At 52.0% G+C, this 20,257-nt stretch overlaps 1 protein-coding gene across 1 annotated transcript in view; it reads left to right on the forward strand.

Moving 5' to 3' along the window:
• EFCAB8 (EF-hand calcium binding domain 8) overlaps positions 1 to 20,257 on the forward strand; it is a 68,980-nt gene that overhangs the window by 12,176 nt on the left and 36,547 nt on the right. The window contains 8 exon segments of the mRNA XM_064382322.1: positions 1,533 to 1,648; positions 2,655 to 2,790; positions 7,564 to 7,669; positions 10,197 to 10,281; positions 11,103 to 11,227; positions 12,986 to 13,064; positions 13,708 to 13,715; positions 15,104 to 15,224. Coding sequence (XP_064238392.1) covers positions 1,533 to 1,648; positions 2,655 to 2,790; positions 7,564 to 7,669; positions 10,197 to 10,281; positions 11,103 to 11,227; positions 12,986 to 13,064; positions 13,708 to 13,715; positions 15,104 to 15,224 — 776 coding nt within the window.

The raw sequence follows: 20,257 nt of genomic DNA on the forward strand, positions 1-20,257 counted from the left end.
ACAGATTGGGAAACTGAGGCATGGGGAAGTTAGGAAAGTTTGCCCAGGGCTTCAGCCTCATCAGCACTGGAGCCAGTATTCAAACCTAGGGAGCGTGCCTCGAGAGTCCCTGCGGTAACTGCAGTCTCGTAGCTCTCCTCAGCATAGGCATACACTCTGGGATTTATTCTTCTTAATTTTCTTGTTTTTATTTCTCTTAATGTTTTATAATAAGCATTTCCTTTAGAACAATAAGGCCAACTAAAAGAAAAAGAATAAAAAATAATTTAAACTGGTTGGGCGTGGTGGCTCACGCCTGTAATCCCAGCACTTTGGGAGCCCCAGGCGGGTGATTACCTGAGGTCAGGAGTTTGAGACCAGCCTGGCCAATATGGTGAAACCTCATCTCTATTAAAAATACAAAAATTAGCTGGGCATGGTGGTACATGCCTGTAGTCCCAGCTACTCGGGAGGCTGAGGCAGAAGAATCGCTTGAACCCGGGAGGTGGAGGTTGCAGTGAGCTGAGATTGCACAGCTGCACTCCAGCCTGGGTGACAGAGCGAGACTCCATCTTAAAAAAAGTAACCCCCCTGCATTCCCAGCATTCTCAGTGCTTTACCCAGTGGTCCTTCTCCACAACCTCCCGTTTCTCATTATAGCTTTGTATGGTGGCTGTTTTGGGCCTTGGCTGTGTTTTCCAGCAGCTGGGCAGTGTGATGGAGTCTAGAGTTGCCCCAGTGGCCCTGGTTGTGGGTGCTCCCTGCTGTTAACCTGAAGTTTGAACATGGGTGTCTCACACATCCTTATAGGGGCCTCAGTCTTATTATCCTTAGAGTGAATAAAGAGCTCCCAGGGCAATGCCTGTTGTGGGGGTGATGTGAGGATGCACTTAGCACTTCAGGACGGCTAGGGAGGTGCTGCTGTGCTCTCTCAGTGAATGCTGCGAGTAGCCCCTTCCCATACTCAGGATTCGAGAACAGGTCTGCTGTCCAGGCGCGGCGGCTCACACCTTTAACCCCAGAACTCTGGCAGACCACTTGAGTCCAGGAGTTCAAGACCAGCCTGGGCAACATGGAGAAACCCTGTCTCTACAAAAAATGCAAAAACTAGCTGGGCATTGTGGCATGCATCTGTGGTCCCAGCTACTCAGGAGGCCGAGGTGGGAGGATCACTTGAACCTGGGAGGCTGAGGCTGCAGTAAGCCGTGATCACACCATTGCACTCCAGCCTGGGTGACAGAGCGAGACCCTGTCCTAAAGGAAAAAAAAAGAAAAGGCCAGGTGTGGTGGCTCATGCTTATAATCCCAGCACCTTGGGAGGCTAAGCAGTAAACTGTGATCACACCACTGCACTCCAGCGTGAGTGACAAACAAGCAAAGAGCAGGTCTGTTGCTTGACCACTTGCCTTGGCCAGTACTTGGGAAGCAGCCACCAGAGCCCCTTAGAAGAGCATGGGAGAGATGGAGGGGCGGCGGGCTGGGAATCAGGTTTGCATTCTTGACACCAAAGTCCGAGACCGTTTTGCCTCCTTTGTGTTTTCTTTCCGAGGCAGCAAAAGTATGTGGATTACATGATGCGAGAGTTCCAGGGAAAGGAGGACATGCGAAAGAGCCAGTACCGCCTGCACTTCCACCTCCCCATGAGAGTCGTCCCCCGTAAGGAGCCTCTGCCTGGGCCTTGGTGGGTGGGGGTGACTGGACAAGTGCTGGTGCCAGCCTGCAGCGAGCCCCTCCCTCAATCCATGACCTCGCTGGTGCTGACTGGGGGCTGGCGTCGGCCTGCTGCCTGATATCCTTTGGCTCATTTCAACCTCACAGCCCTGTAAGTGTTAGGACTAAGGTAGGTGATTTGTCCCCATTTTATAGATGAGCCCACTGAGGCCTGGAGAGGTTGAATGGCTGGCCCCAGGCCAATAAGTAGAAAATGGCGGGGCTGCTCTGTTTGGCCCTCTCAGCCCCCATTCCCCAGTCAATATACAGCATTGCTTCTCCTGCTTCCTGCGCTGGTTGGTGCAGAGTGGGTCTGGCAGTTTCATCACAGGGGTCCAGGTGGCCCAGGTGGCAGGCACAGGCAGGGATAGGGGTTTCCTCCCAGGCGACAGGGAAGCAGCCCCCAGAGGGGACCACTGAAGCCTGTTTGGTGCATGGGGCCCTAGTTCCCCACTGCCCCTTGTCCACTTTGATCTCATCCTTGGGTTCTGTTCCCCCTTCTACCTCAGAGCACTAGAGCAGTTGCTAGAAAGTGCTGTTTCTCAGTTTTCAGCCTCAGGCTCCACTCTCCTCACCCTCTGTGGGTGGTTTTTCCTATGAAAGAAGCTTTGTGAGCGACCTCCGTTCTGTCTCCTCTGTCCCACTATGTCACGAGAAGGCTGGCTGGCTACTTCGCAGAATAAGCTTGCTGCCTCTCGCTTCTGGAGCCCCGCCTCATACCAGCTTCTGGGGCCCTTTCTCTTTCAGTCACTGTTGATGATCCAGTAGAAACCCGCTTGGAGGAGGGGGCAGAGCCCCGCAGCTCACGTCCAGCTATGGTTTCCTGGCGTGCACACACGCGTGCCTGTGCGTGACGCTCTGCTGGCTTTTGTCCTTCCTTCTCGGTGGTTCTTTGTTCTGCTGTAGGTGCCCCCTCCCTGAGCTGTTTTTGCCTGAACTCTTCTCTCTCTCATCACATTCCTTAGGAACCATGGCTGTGAGGTGGTGAAGGTGGCGTTTTTAATCCACTGGTTCAAGAAGATCGGGTGTTTCCTGACTGTCACCAAAGACGGGATCCTGCAGTTCTGGTCCGAGTCCTTCTCGCTGATCAGCTCCTTTAGGGTAAGTGGGGCCCGTGCACTTGGTGCACATATGGGTCATCAGAGGGCCTCTGCCTTAGCACCCCGATGGTGAAGGTGACCTGGACCCAGGCAGATTCATGGTCTGAGCAGCCTGGACTCGCAGTCACAGCACCTGGGTCCTGACTTGGCTTCCCTGTGGGAGCCGTGCATTTCCCTTCTGCTAAGCAGGATTCCACCTGGATGCCTGTCCCATGCAGGCGTCTCACAGAACCCCTCAAACCTGTTAGCCTAAATAGCATGTCCCTTCAGCTGTCCCTGCCCACTGGGTTTCCTTCTCTTGTGTCCCCATCTCAGTGAATGGTATTGTCATCCCCAAGACTCCTGTGCTAGGGTCAGCCACTCCCATGCTGTCCCCAAGTCCTGCTGATTCAGGCCTTTTGCCTGATCCAGGCATGAAGTCATAGTGGTTGTGAGCATGGGCTCTAGAGCCCAACAGCCAGGGTTAGAATCCTGACTGTACTACCTGCCAGCTCCGTGACCTGGACAAGGTACTTATTATATACTCTCTGTGCCTCAGTTTCCTCATCTGTTAAATGGGGCTAGCTGTAGCGTTTCTTCACAGTGTGGTTGGGAACACTTGATGATGTAATACATGTGTGGTGCTTGGGGCAGGGCAGGGCATGCAGCAAGTCCCCACTGGATTTAAGCTGACATCACCATTGTCTTTGTGCTGCCAGCTCCTGACTGAGAGTAGTAAGTGAGAAGACGCTCAGGAGAACTGCTTTGTACTTGGTCTCTAGGCCAGTCCAGAATCTTCCAGCAGATGAGAAAAATACTGCTCTCCAGGGCTCTACAGAAAGGCTTATTGAGAATGCAGCCCCCAGAGAAAGGGTTTTCTAAGCCTGTGTAACTGCAGAGTGATTCACAGTTGCATCAGGGCTCAGCCTTTGGGGAAGAAGAGGCCTGGGTGGAACTAGGGTGCGTGGAGGTCCCTTGGCTCTCCTGGGTGCACCAAGAAGGAGTCATGATTGCTGTCCTGAGGCTGTGGCTTCCATAGCCCTCTGTTGCTGTCATCCCATGTTGGGTGGTGCTGTCAGGGTCACTACCTGCAGGGGTCTGTCCTGCAGACCCCAACTCAGCCGTGGATGAATAAAGTATGCTGACACATGGATATTATGCTTTGCCAGTTCAGCTGAGGGTCCATGGTCACTTACAGACTCCCTGGAGAGTACTGTAAACAGTTGTGACCACCAGTCCCCACCAGCCAGTGAGACTTGCATTTATTCATAAAATTTAATTGACAAAGGCTTGAGTCAACATCACTAGAGGTTGGAGTTTAAAGCACAGGTTCTGATGCCCAAAGCAAACACCATTAGAGGGTAATATCCCTGGTTGACCTCCCTCTGAGAGGGCCATCTGGCTCAAAGTTTATTTTTAAGACCACATGAGTAAACAAGCTAGCTAGATAAACTACTTATATTCCTTTGTATTTGCACCCTAATCTCTCTGGCTCCTACAAAGATACTCTGGCTGCCTTTAGCCAAGAACTATAGAAAAAACCCTTAGGCCTTCCAAAAGGGTTTGAGACTATATTATATAGCTTTCTCTAATATATTTCCCTTAATATTTTTGCTATCACCCTGAGTGAATTCCCATAGCCGTCCATCTTGTTTTTCTGTGTGTGGACTGGGGCAGGGTGTGTTGCAGCCAGAGCTCCTGCTTGTAGCTGCTGCATGGTCACTGAAGCACCTCCAAAGGCTGAAGGGGACAGAGGAAGGCTCACTGGGAAGGCCCAGCAGAGCTGGATTCTTCCTGGAGGGGCTGCTTTAGCAGGAGTTGGCATCCCAGGACCACACACCCACTGTCATGCAGATGGAAAGACCTCAAGTTTAGTGGCGGGGTGGGGGCGCTGAGCTCCACTCAAGAGCTATGTGCTCTTGGGTACAAGTCACTGAAACTCTCTAGGGCTCTTTGATTCTCATCTGAACAGTGTGGATGGTGGGAGTTACCAAAGCTACCAGTGTATGTGGGTTAGACTCTAGCCCTGGGCAGAAGAGAGGGACTCAGGGGGTTTCTGGCCCAGTCTTCATCACCGGAACCATCTGGGGAGGCCAAGAGCACAGTCCTCTCTTCTCTTGGTTCCCTGAGTTCCGATGGAACAGACTCCTCTCTGCCCCTGCCTTCCTTACTCCTTCTGAATATCCATCTAGAGGAATTGGTTTATACTCCTCCCTGCTCCTTCCTCCCAGCTTTTCAGATCGTACTTCTTTCTGCTTTCTTCAGTTCAGAGCCTGTGGCGTAATTCAGAGAGTAAAATATAGGGCCAGGCGTGGGGGATCATGCCTGTAGTCCCAGCACTTTGGGAGACCATGGCAGGTGGATCACTTGAGGTCAGGAGTTTGAGACCAGTTGGAGCCTGGCCAACATAGTGAAACCCTGTCTCTACTAAAAATACAAAAATTAGCCAGATGTGATGGTGCACATCTGTAATCCCAGCTACTCGGGAAGCTGAGGCATGAGAATCGCTTGAACCCAGGAGGCAGAAGTTCCAGTGAGCTAAGATCACACCACTGCACTCTAGCCTGGGCAACAGAGTGAGACTCAGTCTCAAAAAAAAGAGTAAAATACAGATTCCTTAGGTGGCCACACCCATCTCATCTCTGATTCCTCTTCAACTCTAAGGCAAGTAGGCTGGCCTCCCCTCTTCCCTAGGATACAGCAGCTCATTTCTGCTGACCTGGCTTTTCTTGTGGCTTCACTTGTGTGGAGTGCCAGCCTGAATTCTGTCGGCGTGCATGTTACGTGAATGCAGGAGGCACAGGTGCTGGGCTCCTACTGAGTGCTGGGCACCACCCTCAATGCTTTAACTTTCTTGTTTTTATTTTTGAGACAGAATCTTGCTCTGTTGCCCAGACTGGAGTGCAGTGGCGTGATCTTGGCTCACTGCAACCTCTGCCTCCCAGGTTCAAACAATTCTCTTGCCTCGGCTTCTTGAGTAGCTGGGACTACAAGCGTGTGCCACCACATCCAGCTAATTTTTTTGTATTTTTAATAAGACAGGGTTTCACCATGTTGGCCAGGATGGTTTTGATCTCTTGACCTCATGATCCCCCCACCTCGGCCTCCGAAAGTGCTGGGATTACAGGCGTGAACCACCGCACATGGCCACTTTAACGTTCCTTACTCCATTCATTCCTCACAACTTTGCAGAACGAATTCTTGTTAGTAAGCTTTGACCAGGTGATACCTGCAGATGGAAAACAGGATTCAGATCTGTGGAGGGGCAGATAGTGGAAGTCAGTCTTCCTTCCCCAAGTTCCTACTTCGTCTCCCTGCAGGCAACTGCTATGACCAGTTTCGGGTGGTCTTCCATGGCTATCCTCTCTAAATACCCCTCTCCTTTTCTTTTCTTTCTCTCTCTCTTTCCTTCCTTCCTTCCTTTCCTTTCACTTCTTTCTTTCTCTTTCTTTCTTTCTTTCTGTCTTTTCTTTTCTTTCTCTTTCCCTCTACCCCCTTCTTTTCTTTTCTCTTTCTTTTGGTCTTGCTCTGTCACCCAGGCTGGAGTGCAGTGGTGCAATGACAGCTCACTGCAGCCTCAACGTCCTGGGCTCAAGGGGTCCTCCCACCTCAGCCTCCCAAGTAGCTGGGACTATAGGCCTGCGCCACCATGCCCAGCTAATTAAAAAAAAAAAATTTGTAGAGATGAGGTCTCCCTATGCTGCCCAGGCTGGTTTCAAACTCCTGGGCCCAAGTGATCCTCCCGCCTTGGCCTCTGAAAGTGCTCAGATTACAGACATGAGCCACTGTGCCCTTTTCTTTTTAAATGTGTGAATGGAAGCATATTATAATGCTGCTTTTTACCTTGGTTTGTCACTAATATCTCTTGGCAGCTCTTCTTTATTGGCATGTGCACAGCTCCCTTGTTCTTAGCGTCTGGGTGGTGTCGGTGTCAGTGGTGTGGGTTGAGATCAGCTGTGCTTTCCAGGTGGCTTCTGGCTTGTTGCTCTAACAGCAGCTGCCCCATCCCCTTTGAGTACATGCAAACACCCCCATAGAAATGTCTTGGAAATAGATCTCTGGATCATGAGCTATGCATATTCAAGACTTTGGTTGTTTTTTTTTTTTTTTTTTTACAGGGTCTCACTCTTGCCCAAGCTTGAGTGCAGTGGTGTGTTCACAGCTCATTGCAGCCAAGACTTTGATACAGCTGTGAGACTGCTCCAGAAGGGGGTTGTAAAGGTGTTCTTTTTTTTTTGAGACAGAGTTTCACTCTTGTTGCCCAGGCTGGAGTACCGTGGTGCGATCTCAGCCCACCACAACCTCCACCTCCTAGGTTCAAGTAATTCTCCCGCCTCGGCCTCCAGAGTAGCTGGGATTACAGGCATGCACCACCATGCCTGGCTAATTGTGTGTATATGTGTGTGTGTGTGTGTGTGTGTGTGTGTGTGTGTATATATATATTTTTTTTTTAGTAGAGATGGGGTTTCTCCATGTTGGTCAGGCTGGTGTTGAACTCTTACCCTCAGGTGATCTGTCTACCTCATCCGCCCAAAGTGCTGGGATTACAGGTGTGAGCCACTGTGCCTGGCCCCAAGAAGGTGTTTTTTAAGCCCATTTTACAGATGTGGAAACAGAGACTCAGGGAGGCTGGGGAGTTCATCCAGGGCCCCCATCGCTAGTCTTAGTGGTAGTGCTGGGCTCCATGCCAGGTCTGTAGTGGCTCCAGGGCCTCGTGTGGCAGGAGGGGTTCACAGGGAGCTGTGCTGGCCTGGGCATACTTCCCAGCCCGTCTCGTTTGCTCTTCTTCTGGCAGCTTAACCAGACCCAGTAGCTCCACAACCAGCCAATGTGGGTCATCGACATGGTATGTCTGCACAATATAAACCTCGTTGCAATTGCATCTACCAAGCAAAAGATAGGTGAGTCCCTGGGGGCTCCCCAGCCTTGCTCTCAGCCACTGGGGGCCCTGTATTGGTGCCTGGGAGAGGTCTGTTGGCTGAGCAACTGTGAACATGGATCAGAGCCCCTGGGAGGATGGCCAGGTGGCGAGGCCTTAGTGCCGAGTAGGCAAGGGATGGTCAGCGAATGCTCGCGTTACACAGTGATGTTGAACAGACCCGCATTTACAAGCCAGAGCCCATAACCAGTCTATATCCGGTCCCAATTCTACTTCCTGCCTCTTGCCACTCCTAGTCCAGGCCACCTTCACTCTCACTGAAATAGCCTCTCCCGCATGCTGTGCTTCCCCTCATGCCCCCAAAGGCAGGATGTGCATTTACAGTACCCCTCTGCAGAAAGCCTTCACCCTACCCCAGTGCTCTTAGGATGAAGGTGGGATCCTCAGTGTGGTCTATGAGGCCTTCAGAGGTCTGACCCCTGCTGCCTCCAGTAGTCCCCACCTATCCCCTCCCTGTGGTGCCGAGACCACTGTGGCCTCCTCTCGCCTCCTCTGACAGGTGCTGTGGCCTCGGTCTCTGCTCTGCTGTCCCTCCTGCCCCTCTCTCTACCTCCACAGTCTCTGCTTTTCCTTTGGCTCTCATCTCAGAAGTCACTTCCTTCAGGAAGCCCTCCCTGACCCTCTAGTCCAAGATCCTCTGTTAGAAAGACCCCGTGAGATTGTACCTCTTCCCTTCAAGGTCCCCTTTCAGTGTCATCTCACATGCATTAGTGTGCTTCTGTTGAGCACGTGTCTCCTCCTCCAGACTGGAAGCTCCATGAGGTCAGGGACTGCATCTGTTCTGCTCAACTTAGTGTCTCGGTGCCTGGCACTTCCTGGATGCTTGATGACTGTTGAATGGATGGATGATGAATGAGCCTCTGACTAAGCACACCCGTAATGTGGTCAGGAAGAGGAAATTCATACCTGAAACTACAGCTGGCAATGCAAGGCTGGCGGGGGAGAGAGAGCAGCTGTTCTGGAACAAGCAGGGACTTTGGAATCAAAAGGACCTGGGTTCAGACCCTGGTCCCACTGCTCTGTAGATGTCTGCCTTTGAGCAATTACTTTACCTCCCAGTGCCTCGCTTTACCCAGAGGTAAAATGGGGCCAATGATAGATGGCTCCAGGGTGAGTGTGGCTTAGTGGTTAGGTGTGTGAAGCTCCTGGCATGGTACCTGGCACAGAGTGGGCTCTTAATCAACACTGACATCATTATGAGGCTAAATTGTGTGATACAGAGAAAGCGGTCAGCCATCAAGCAAGGGTTATAACAATCTCTCTGTGACTCACACCTGGGCTTTCCATTGCAACATCTGTTTCCTGGGGATCTGGTGCTGTCCCAGGCGTTCTGGCCCTTCATCCTCAGACAGACCTGAGAATTTGGCATTAGAACCCTATTTTTTTTTTTTTTTTTTTTTTTGAGACAGAGTCTCACTTTGTTGCCTAGGCTGGAGTGCAGTGGTGCAATCCCGGCTCACTGCAACCTCTGCCTCCTGGGTTCAAGCGATTCTCCTGTCTCAACCTCCTGAGTAGCTGGACTAGGGATTCATTTATTTTTGTTTGAAAAAAAGTATTGAATTCTGGTTCAGTGATGGACTGGACCTGGTCTTTTGGGCCCGTGTTTGTCAGCTCATCAGGCGTCTGGGTGTACAGGCATGCGCCACCAGGCCTGGCTAATTTTTGTATTTTTAGGAGAGATGGGATTTCACCACGTTGGCCAGGCTGGTCTCCATCTCCTGACCTCAGGTGATTCACTTGCCTCAGCCTCCCACAGTGCTGGCATTACAGGCATGAACCACCATACCCAGCCTACAACCCCATTTTAGAGATCATTATGTCATCACTGCTGTCCTGATGTAGCAACTGTCACCTGCTCGGAGGCACTCAGTCAAGGCCAGAAGCAGGGGTAGAAGTGGCACCAGTGTGACCCCTGGCCTTTGTGACCCCAGCCCAGCCCAGCCCAGCCCAGCCCAGCCAGGACTCCTCTGGTGACTCACAGCCCTCTGGGGTGGCTGGCCATGCAGAGAGGCAGAGGAAGGCAAGAGACTGCCCTTCAGATGTGGAGACAGCCTGGCGGCGAGGCTGTTGCTCATCAGAGTCTGGAAGTGAGGCTGGATCTGTTGGAAGGAGTCAGATTTTTTTAATTGAGACAGGGTCTTGCTCTGTCACCCAGGCTGTAGTGCAGTGGTACAGTCACTGCTCACTGCAGCCTTAAATTCCTGGGCTCAAGCAATCCTTTTCCCTTGGCCTCCCTAAGTGCTAGGATCACAGGCGTGAGCCACCACATCCAGCCTGGGATTTTATTCCAGCTGCAGTGGGAAGCCGTTGGGGGTTTTCAGTGGGCTTCCCAGTTGGGGGGTTTACTCTGTGAACAGCTGCTTATGATTTCTCTGGGGGAGAAGGGCTGAAGGGGGCAGATTCCTTGGGAGAGCCATGAGGCTGCTCACTGTGCCTGAAGACCTCCCAGGCATGGCTTGGGTTCCATGTGGCTTCTGTCTCTCCCCCAGAGTTCTTTGATATTAGTGATCACAGGTGTGTCTGGGCCTTCACCTTCATTGATCTGGACAGCTGTGCCCTGGTCACGGACTACTGGTGAGTCTCCCCCAGGTGCTCGGGGTCTTGGCAGCAGCCGCATCACTGGCTAGGATTGGGGCCCCCAGAAAGCCTCCTAGGAAACAGCCCTGGAAAGATCTCCCCACTGGCTCCGAGGCCCCTGTGTCCTTCTCCCCCAGGGTTACTCAGAGCTTGGAGTCATTGTCACTCCCTCAACCAAGATGGCCATCAAATCCCAGCAGAGGCTTGTCTGGCTGTGGCTGAGGATTCTGGGGACGTCACAGTCTATTGGGAGGGGTGACTTGACAAAGGGCAGCTGGAGGACTAGGGATTCATTTATTTGGTTGAAAAAAAATTGAATCCTGGTTCAGTGATTGGCAGGACCTGGTCTGCTGGGCCCGTGTTTGTTGGCTCATCAGGTTTCTGGGCAAGGTTGGAAGGTCTTATTGGAACTGCCCTTGCTTCTAAGAAGGAGGGAGGCCGTTGGGGGTCCAGAGAGGAAGTAGAGGCTCCACAGCCTCTTTATTTTCTTCTTCTTTTTTTGAGATGGAGTCCCACTCTGTCTCCCAGGCTGGAGTGCAGTGTCACTATCTTGGCTCACTGCAACCTCCACCTCCCAGGTTCAAGTGTTATTCTCCTGCCTCAGCCTCCTGAGTAGCTGGAATTACAGATGCCCATCACCACACCTAGCTAATTTTTATATTTTTTGTAGAGATGGGGTTTCACCATATTGGCCAGGCTGGTCTCGAACTCCTGACCTCAGGTGATTCACCTGCCTTGACGTTTCAAAGTACTGGGATTACAGGGGTGAGCCACCATGCCTGGCCCACACAGCCTCTTCTGTCCCTATGTTTCCCCAGGTCTGACTATCACCGAGGTGTGTTCTGCTATGGGGACGCCAAGGGCAATGTCATCGTCTTCACCTCTGAAAACATGGCCGGTGGGCTGTTCAACCCCCATATCCTCCCCAGGGCCTCCAAGTGGGGTAGCTAAGATGCTGGGGAAGGGGGCGGAGGCCTGGGCATGTCCTTGACATGGATGCTGAGCCCATCCTGATCCCCATACCCCCCACTCCCTGTCTCTGCTTGGGAGCCTCTGGGAAGATGTCTGTTTCTGAGTGCAGGGTGCATGCCACTCAGCTCAGAGTGCAGAGGGAGAGGTGATGGGCAGCAGAAGACCAGGAGGGCTGGGGAGAGGGCAGCCTCTCTGAGGATGGGAGGCTGTACGGGTGCAGCCGAGGGGTGCTGGATGCTCCTCACCCCAGGATGATTCCAGTGGGGGGGACCCTGGGGAAGTCCCTCATCCACTCTGATCCTGGGTGAGAGTGCTGATGCTAACTTCCTCGGATGGTGGTGAGGAGGCTTCTGCTCTCCTTGGCTCTGGTGTTGCCTTTGGGTGGGCAGGGCTGTCCTGGAGATGGACTCTGTGTGGCCTGGGCATGGCCTGGCTGGCATGGGTGAGTGGGCGCACTGGTGTCTGGAGCACCCCCTGCTGGGCCTACTGTCAGGAGGGAGGAGCTGTGGCTGCAGCCCAGAATAAGAGGCAGAGAGGGGTGAGGTCAACTGCACACACCCCTGCTGGGTGAGCGGGGGGCTAGGATCTGAAGTCAGGCTGCCTGCCCTGGAATCTGTGCTGCTAGCCTTTTGTGGGCTGCATCCCACATTGACTAAATGCAGGAGGAAGTCACTGGAGCTGTTCTGCCCAGGTCGCTAGATCCCCAGAGGACATGGCTCGGGGCCACCTAGGGAACCCATCTGAACTGGAGCCTCTCCAGAATCCAGCCTTGTGTGCACATCCACCAGGAGGCACAGGCCACCGGGGGGCCCACACAGGAACACTGACCCCTCTGGACACTGTGTTGTCCAGGCTGGTATCTTTTTTTTTTTTTTTTCCAGATGGAGTCTTGCTCTGTCACCCAGGCTGGAGTGCAGTGGCGCAGTCTCGGCTCACTGTAACCTCCGCCTCCCGGGTTCAAGTGATACTTCTTTCTCAGCCTCCTGGGTAGCTGGGATTATGGGCACATACCACCATGCCCGGCTAATATTTGTATTTTTGTAGAGATGGGGTTTTGCTATGCTGGCTAGGCTGGTCTTGAACTCCTGACCTCAGGTGATCCACCCTCCTTCGCCTAGCAAAGTGCTGGGATTACAGGTGTAAGCCACCACGCTGGGCCCAGACTGGTCTCTTAACTTCTGGCCTCAAGTGTTCTTCCCACCTTGGCCTCCTAATGCTGGGATTACAGGCGTGAGCCACTGCGCCTGGCCCAGACATGCTTGTTTTATGATACATGCCAGGAACTTCTACTTCTTGGAACCTGTGCTTTCTGGACAAGGAGCACTTGTAGTTTGAGGCATGATGGCAAACTCCCAAGTGATTACTTATCAGAATAAAAAGAGCCTGGAGTCTCAATCCTTCTCCACTCCAGCAAAGCTGGAGCTCCCTGATGAAGAATCAGCTTGTTTAGATTGCAGCACCAAGCAAGTGTGAGGAGCTCTGAAATCTGGTTCCGGTTCTGCCAAGCACTAGCGGGGGCCCTCTGGGAGGCAGCATTGATCTGCCTGAGTCTTTTTCCTGGGGTAGAGCACTCCACTGAGCTCACCAGGACACGGTGAGCCGCCAGTCAGGTTTAGGTGGAAAAGCCTTTTGAGATGCACAGGAGTTTCAAATCAACGTCTTCTGCGGCTTTGCTTGCCAGTAAAGGAGGAAAGCGGCTGCTGTGGACCTTGTTTTTTTCCCCTATCAGATCACTGGATCAAAGTTTCCATGCAGACACTCTTAAATGAGAAGTCTGCTTTGTACAGAAGTTACCGGCTGAGGGTGTTGTTTCTTTCCTTGGTCTGTTACGATGGTAATTATCTGTACATGTGTACCACTCAAAGTAAATGCAAAAAGTGGATTTACTCCCTGGGTTCAGTCTTAGCCCTTGGGGTTTGGTCTCTGGAAACAGGTCGAGGCAGCTTTTGGATCTGGTCAGCTCTGTCTGCAGACCACATCTCAGCGTGGCCCTGCCCCTCTCACTACCGCCATTGCTAAGCCCTGGTTCCGGCTGACAGCGCCTCGCTCCTGGATGGCTTCAGTGGCTTCTGGCTGGCTTCCCCACTTCCTTTCTTCATGCAGCACTGTCTCCATTCAGGGCCAGAGAAATGATGAGTTAGAAATACAGTTGAGTTGGCTGGGTGTGCTGGCTCACGCCTCTAATCCCAGCACTTTGGGAGGCTGAGGTAGGCGGATCATGAGGTCAGGGAATCGAGATCATCCTGGCTAACGTGGTAAAATCTTGTCTCTAAAAATATAAAAATTAGCTGGGCATGTTGGTGCGCGCCTGTAGTCCCAGCTACTTGGGAGGCTGAGGCAGGAGAATTGCTTGAACCTGGGAGGTGGAGGTTTCAGTGAGCCGAGACCGCACCATTGCCCTCCAGCCTGGGTGACAGAGACTCTGTCTTGAAAAAAAGAAATACGGTTGAGTCACCCCAGTAGCTTCTCATCACATTTGGCAAAAAAATCTCAAGTCCTTACCACGGCCGTCAGGACCTGAGGTGACCTGGCCCCTGCTTGCAAGCTCTGGGCTTGTTTCCAACCTTCTTCCTCCCCATTCGCTCTCCTGCAGAGCACAGGCTCCTTTGCTGTTGTTCCTCGAATGCGCTCAGCCCCTTCTTGCCTCTGGGCCTCTGCATGTGCTGTGCCTTCAGGCTGCGGGGAAGGGCCCCGTATTCCCCCTGTCTACTTCCTTTGGTCCCAACCAGCCATCCTAGGACAGCCCTGCGCCCACCCACCTCTGCCTTCCTCCCTTTGCCCCTGGTGTGTACCAGCTCCCAGCTCTGTGTGGTTCGTCCACTGATTCCTCACTCTGTCACGTTCACGAGATCCACAGCTCCTCGAGGGCAGGGACTTTGTGTCCTCGGTTCTGTCTCCAGTGCCTAAAACAGTAACCCCCGCTTGGTGGGCTCCCAGTACATTTGCTGCATGAATGAATGAATGAACGACACACTCAGGGTGGGTCTGGGTGGTCCAACAGGACTGCACTAACTCTCCCTTTTTTTTGGGGGGGGTCAGGGTCTTACTCTGTTGCCCCAGCTGGCATGCAGTGGTGTGATCATGGCTCACTGCAGCCTTGACCTCCCAGGCTTAGGTGATTCTCCCACCTCAGCCCCTGGAGCAGCTGGGAATACAAGCACCGCACCCAGCTCTTTTTTTGATTTGAGACGGGGCCTCACTATGTTGCCCAGGCTGGTCTACTTACCTTGGCCTCCCAAAGTGCTGGGTTTACAGGTGTGAGCCACCATGCCTGCTCTTCTGTCTTCTAGGGGAAGCTCATCTTGGGCTTGGGTTTCCCTCCACGCTGCTCAGCGTCTCAGGTCTCACTTGGTGTCTTGGATTCGGTGCCTGCATTGCTACAGATGCCTGGTGAGCATGTGTAAAACCTGGCTCAGGGCCTTACATGTGGAAAGCACTGAACAAGTATTTGATGAACCAATCTCTCCAACCCACCGTTTCCATTCTTGTCCTGGAGAGGAAAATCTCCAGACTGGGAGGCCAAGCACTGGTCCAGGTCACAGAGTAGGAGCTGGAGAATTCAGAGCCCAACCAGCCCTCTCGGCTGCGTGCCATCCTTTTGTGGCTCAAGTTGCAGCAAAGTGCACATGCTTATGGCCTCCCTGCCTCCGTGAGCACTGCATGTTCTGACAGACACGGAGGGTGGCACTGGGCCAGGAGCACAGCCCGTCGCAGTGGGGGCTCCCTGTGGATACCCAGACTGTGGACTGGGCAGACTCCAGTTCATCCTTTCTCCCCTCTCGGGAGATTATTAGTGTGGGCCTGACCTTCCCCATCCTCTGACTTACAAGATTTCAAATGAAAGTAGGCTTGTGTGCTTTTAAGCAGGTCAAGTTCATCCCCCAGATGAACCTGGTGGTCTCCTGTTCGGCTCTCGAGAAGTCCTCTGTAGTGCTGACGCTATTGCCAGCTAAAGCCTCTGAGAAACCAAGTAAGAAGCGCTTCTCTCCTGGCTGAGGTGGTGGGGTTGGAAGGGATGGGGGTGGTGAGTGGACCATGGTGAGGGTCTGGTTTCCTTTCAGCCACATGTGGACATCCCTGCCAAAAGGGGACCCACCTCTGCGTTAGTGACATCTCTGGTGGGCAGACCAGTGGCCTGCAGATTGCACCAGGTCCCAGGAAGCAGGGCCTGTCCTCTGGGCTGACGGTGGGGGATGGTGGTTGGAGTGTGGACTCTGGAGTCTAGTTTCTCTGGCATTGCCACCAGCAGCATGGTGAGAACACAGTAGCCTCTTCTATCTCCCAATTTATATGCAAAACTCAGCATGGAAGCCAGCACAGAGTGAGTGGCAGTCAGTGAAATGTTTTCTTAATGAAGGGATGACTATGAGTTACCTTCTCATCTGTGAGCCTCAGTTTCCTCCTCTGTTAAAGGATGTGAAAGCACGTACTTCCAGCTGGGCATGGTGGCTCACGCCTGTAATCCCAGCACTTTGGGAGGCCGAGGCGGGTGGATCATCTGAGGTCAGGAGTTCGAGACCAGCCTGGCCAACATGGTAAAACCCTGTCTTTACTAAAAATACAAAAACTTAGCTGGGTACGGTGGCTTGTGCTTGTAATCCCAGCTACTTGGGAGGCTGAGGCAGAAGAACTGCTTGAACCTGGGAGGTGGAGGTCGCAGTGAGCTGAGATTGTGCCACTATACTCCAGCCTGGGCGACAGAGTGAGACTCTGTCAAAAAAAAAAAAAAGAAAAGAAAAGAAAGGAAAACAAGCACGTCCGTCACTTCCTCCAGGGTTACGTGAGTGAATCCTCCATGGTATGTTCGGTAACTGGTAGCATTGCTTCTTTGCAGATGGCTCCAATCTGTTTCCTTGGCTCTAGATTCCTCTACCCCTGAGTGAATTTTTTCTTTTCTTTTGAAAAACCAGTTAATCACACAAGAATGTATTAAATGCATTGTCCATTTGAAAGATAAAAGCATTATAAAGAAGGTTGGACTCCTGACAGACCCCCTCCTCATTCAATCCCCATTCCCTGACCCAGTTATCAAAAGCCACCACTTCTGTTCTTTTACTGTGTAGCTTCTACTGTGCAGTTTCTGGTGGCTAAACTGGAGGTATGTTCTCTTGCAGAATCTTCCGCTGGGTTTCTCTTGCCCCTGCAGTTTTCCTCCTGCCCCAAGTCGTTCCCTTGAGCCTCTAGGGCTGTAACATTTTGCTCCTGCACAGGCTGAAGAATGAGCCCCAGGAGAGTCTTTTTAGGGGAACAGCATGGGCAGAGAGAGTGACTGGGTGAGGCCAGGGTGGGGTTGGGGCAGAGACCCAGGGCCATTTGGACCCCTGTCTGTCCCTGTCTGTCCCAGTTGTTTTTCAGAGGAAAATTTAATCCTGAGATGATACGGCTGACTCAGTTGAAATCCTCATTTTACAGATGGGAAACCTGAAGCTCAGGGAGGGGAAGTCTGTCTTAGAACAGACACTTGAGCTGGAGTTTTATCTTGGGCCTCATTATATGGCCAATGCCTTTTTTTTTTTTTTTGAGACGGAGTCTCGCTTTGTTGCCAGGCTCACTGCAACCTCCGCCTCCTGGGTTCAAGCAATTCTCCTGCCTCAGCCTCTTGAGTAGCTGAGACTACAGGCATGCGCCACCATGCCCAGCTAATTCTTGTATGTTTAGTAGAGATGGGGTTTCACTGTGTTGGCCAGGTTGGTCTCAATCTCTTGACTTCGTGATCTGCCTGCCTTGGCTTCCCAAAGTGCAGGGATTACAGGTGTGAGCCACTGCGCCTGGCTGTCCAGTGCATTTTAGATCAAACAGTGCACTCTGTGCATTCCTAGACAAGTCCTGGAGCTCCCTGCAGGCTGGGAAGGGGCCTCTGGGAATGTCTGATGTGAAGGGGAGATTTCAGTCTTGGATTCAGTGCTTTGAATGGGGCTGTGTGGCGGGAGTTTGCTTGGAGCTGTTTCTGAGGCTGTCTGCATGGGTGCTGGTATCATAGTTTCGCTTTGTGTCTATCGGGGTGTCCAATCTTTTGGTTTCCCTGGGCCACATTGGAAGAAGAAGAATTGTCTTGGGTCACACGTAAAATACAGTAACACTAACAATAGCTGATGAGCTGAATAAAAATTACATAAAAATCTCATAATGTTATAAGAAAGTTTATGAATTTGTGTTGGGCCACATTCAGAGCTGTCCTGGGCTGCATGAGGCCCATGGGCCACGAGGTGGACAAGCTTGATGTATATGATACGTGTTTCTTTTTTCTTTTTCTTTTTTTTTTTTTTTGAGACAGAGTTTCGCTCTTGTTACCCAGGCTGGAGTGCAATGGCGTGATCTCGGCTCACCGCAACCTCCGCCTCCTGGGTTCAGGCAATTCTCCTGCCTCAGCCTCCTGAGTAGCTGGGATTACAGGCACGCGCCACCATGCTCAGCTAATTTTTTGTATTTTTAGTAGAGACGGGGTTTCACCATGTTGACCAGGATGGTCTCAATCTCTTGACCTTGTGATCCACCCGCCTCGGCCTCCCAAAGTGCTGGGATTACAGGCGTGAGCCACTGCGCCCGGCTACGATATGTGTTTCATTCAGATCTTGTTTTATTGAGCCCCAGTGGCAGGTGGATATCAGGGGGTCACCTCGCCAGGGCCAGGAGGGCCTCTGTGGGCTGGCCCTGCTGCCTTCCTGACCTTACCGCTTCCACCTTCCCACTTAGCTCCGCTGGCCTCCTTCAGGCTCAGGCATGCTCCTGCCCCAGGGCCTTTGCACAGCTCTGCTGCCCTTGGTATGCTCTTATTTTTTAAATTAATTAACTTTAAATTAATGTTTTTATTATAAAAAATCTTAAACACACAAAAAATAGATAAAATCATAGAATTCTTTCCTATCACCTAGTAGCTAGTCCATGTTACCATTTCCCCAAGTACCTCAGAGTATCTTCTTACAATATTTGAAACTAGATATAAGCACGGTTCTGGGATGGTTTTGAGCAGAGAACTGGTGTGGTCTGACTTATGTGTTGCAGGTGGAGTGTCCGTGGGCAGGGATGGCGATGGAGACTCCAGTGAGGAGGCCATTGCAATAGTTGAGGTTGTATATGATGGTGGCCTAGAGCTGGCTTGTGTTGTGGGATGGAGGGATTGGAGGTGTATTTTTGGGGTAGGGTAGAGAATATATTTACACACACAAACACAGAGACACATACTCCCTTCCTTCAATCTGGGTGACAGAGCAAGACCCTGTCTTCAAAAAAAAAAAAAAAAAAGAAAGACTCCATTTAGGCCAGACACGGTGGCCCACACCTGTAATCCCAGCACTTTGGCAGGCCAAGGCAGGAGGATCCCTTGAGGCCAGGAGTACAAGACCAGCCTGGGCAACACAGCAAGATCCCACCTATACAAAAAATTTAAAAATTAGCTGGGTGTGGTGGTGCACCCCATGCTTTCTTGTTTGCATGCAGTACAAAGTACTAGCCAGCAGGTGGCATCATTGACCACTTGCTGGTCTTAGGGCAAACCCTCTGTGGGTGGGGCTGGCATTGCCACCCCAACTTCTGCTTCTGGAGTCAGCCTCAGCCTCCAAGGCAGCGTGGGCCTGAGGGTCTGGCTTCCCGGCAGCCAGCCTCCCCTGAGTTCTCAGATGGTTCGAGCTAGGAGCAAATCTGATAGAGCCAGTGTGGTGACAGGAACTGGTGCTGTGTGGACTGACCCCCGGCATCTACCCCGATGCTCCCTCTTCCTTCACCCCTGCCACCACCACCTAGTCAAAGCCACCATCATCTCCCATCTGAATTGCTTGCCCTGGCCCCTTTTTTTTTTTTTTTTTGAGACAGAGTCTCACTCTGTCACCCAGGCTGGAATGCAGTGGCGCAATCTCAGCTCACTGCAACCTCCGCTTCCCGGGTTCAAGCAATTCTTCTGCCTTAGCATCCCAAGTAGCCAGGATTACAGGCACATGCCACCAGGCCCGCTAATTTTTGTATTTTTAGTAGAGATGGGGTTTCACCATGTTGGCCAGGCTGGTCTGGAACTCCTGACCTCAGGTGATCCACCCGCCTCGGCCTCCCAAAGTGCTGGGATTACAGGCATGAGCTACTGTGCCTGGCCAGAATGGAGTTTTGGAGAGAGAGTATAGTAGAAGGAGCTGGCGGGGCAGGGTGTTGAGGATGAGAGGCACGGGCATAGACACAGAGCATCTGGGGCTCAGGCCTGTGAGGCTGCGTGGCCCTGGCCTTCCTGGAACTCCTATCTTGGCCTCTCTGGCCCTCCGAGCCTCTCCTCTCCTGGATTGCTGGGTACTGAGATTCCTGCCACCTCCTGCCATGTCTACCCTTGTTCTGAATTCTGACCCCTGTGCGGGAGGAGTCATTTTTTTTTCATCCATTGCAAAGTTTATGGCTGAGACACTGATAACAAAAGGCAGACTAACAAGAGAAAAGCATGCACATTTAAGTTTCATGTGACATTGGAGCCTTCAGGAAAAAAAAAGCAAAGAAACAGAGATGCCTGTGGTTTTTTTTTTTTTCTTTTGAGATGGAGTCTCACTCTTTTGCCCAGGCTGGAGTGCAGTTGCACAATCTCAGCTCACTGCAACCTCCGCCTTCCGGATTCAAGCGATTCTCCTGCCTCAGCCTCCCGAATAGCTGGGATTACAGGCATGTGCCACCACATCCAGCTAATTTTGTATTTTTAGTAGAGATGGGGTTTCTCCATGTTGGTCAGGCTGGTCTCTAACTCCCGACCTCAGGTGATCCGCCCGCCTCAGCTTCCCAAAGTGCTGGGATTACAGGCGTGAGCCACTGCACCTGGCCTCCTGTGTATTTTTATGCGAAGTTTGATGAAGAATGGATAGTCATGCTGGATGATGGGACAGTTCCATCAGATGGTAATGAACTGAGATGGGAGCCTGTTTGTCCAGATTCTCCTCTGTGTCCCTGTGTCTTCAGAAATGGGGACATTCTGGCCGGGTGCAGTTCGAGAGGTCAGGAGTTTGAGATCAGCCTGACCAACATGGAGAAACCCCGT

Source organism: Aotus nancymaae, unplaced genomic scaffold (genome assembly GCF_030222135.1).
Source record: "Aotus nancymaae isolate 86718 unplaced genomic scaffold, 86718_ANA_hifiasm-v0.15.2.pri h1tg000029l, whole genome shotgun sequence".
In the NCBI taxonomy this organism is placed as follows: domain Eukaryota; kingdom Metazoa; phylum Chordata; class Mammalia; order Primates; family Aotidae; genus Aotus; species Aotus nancymaae.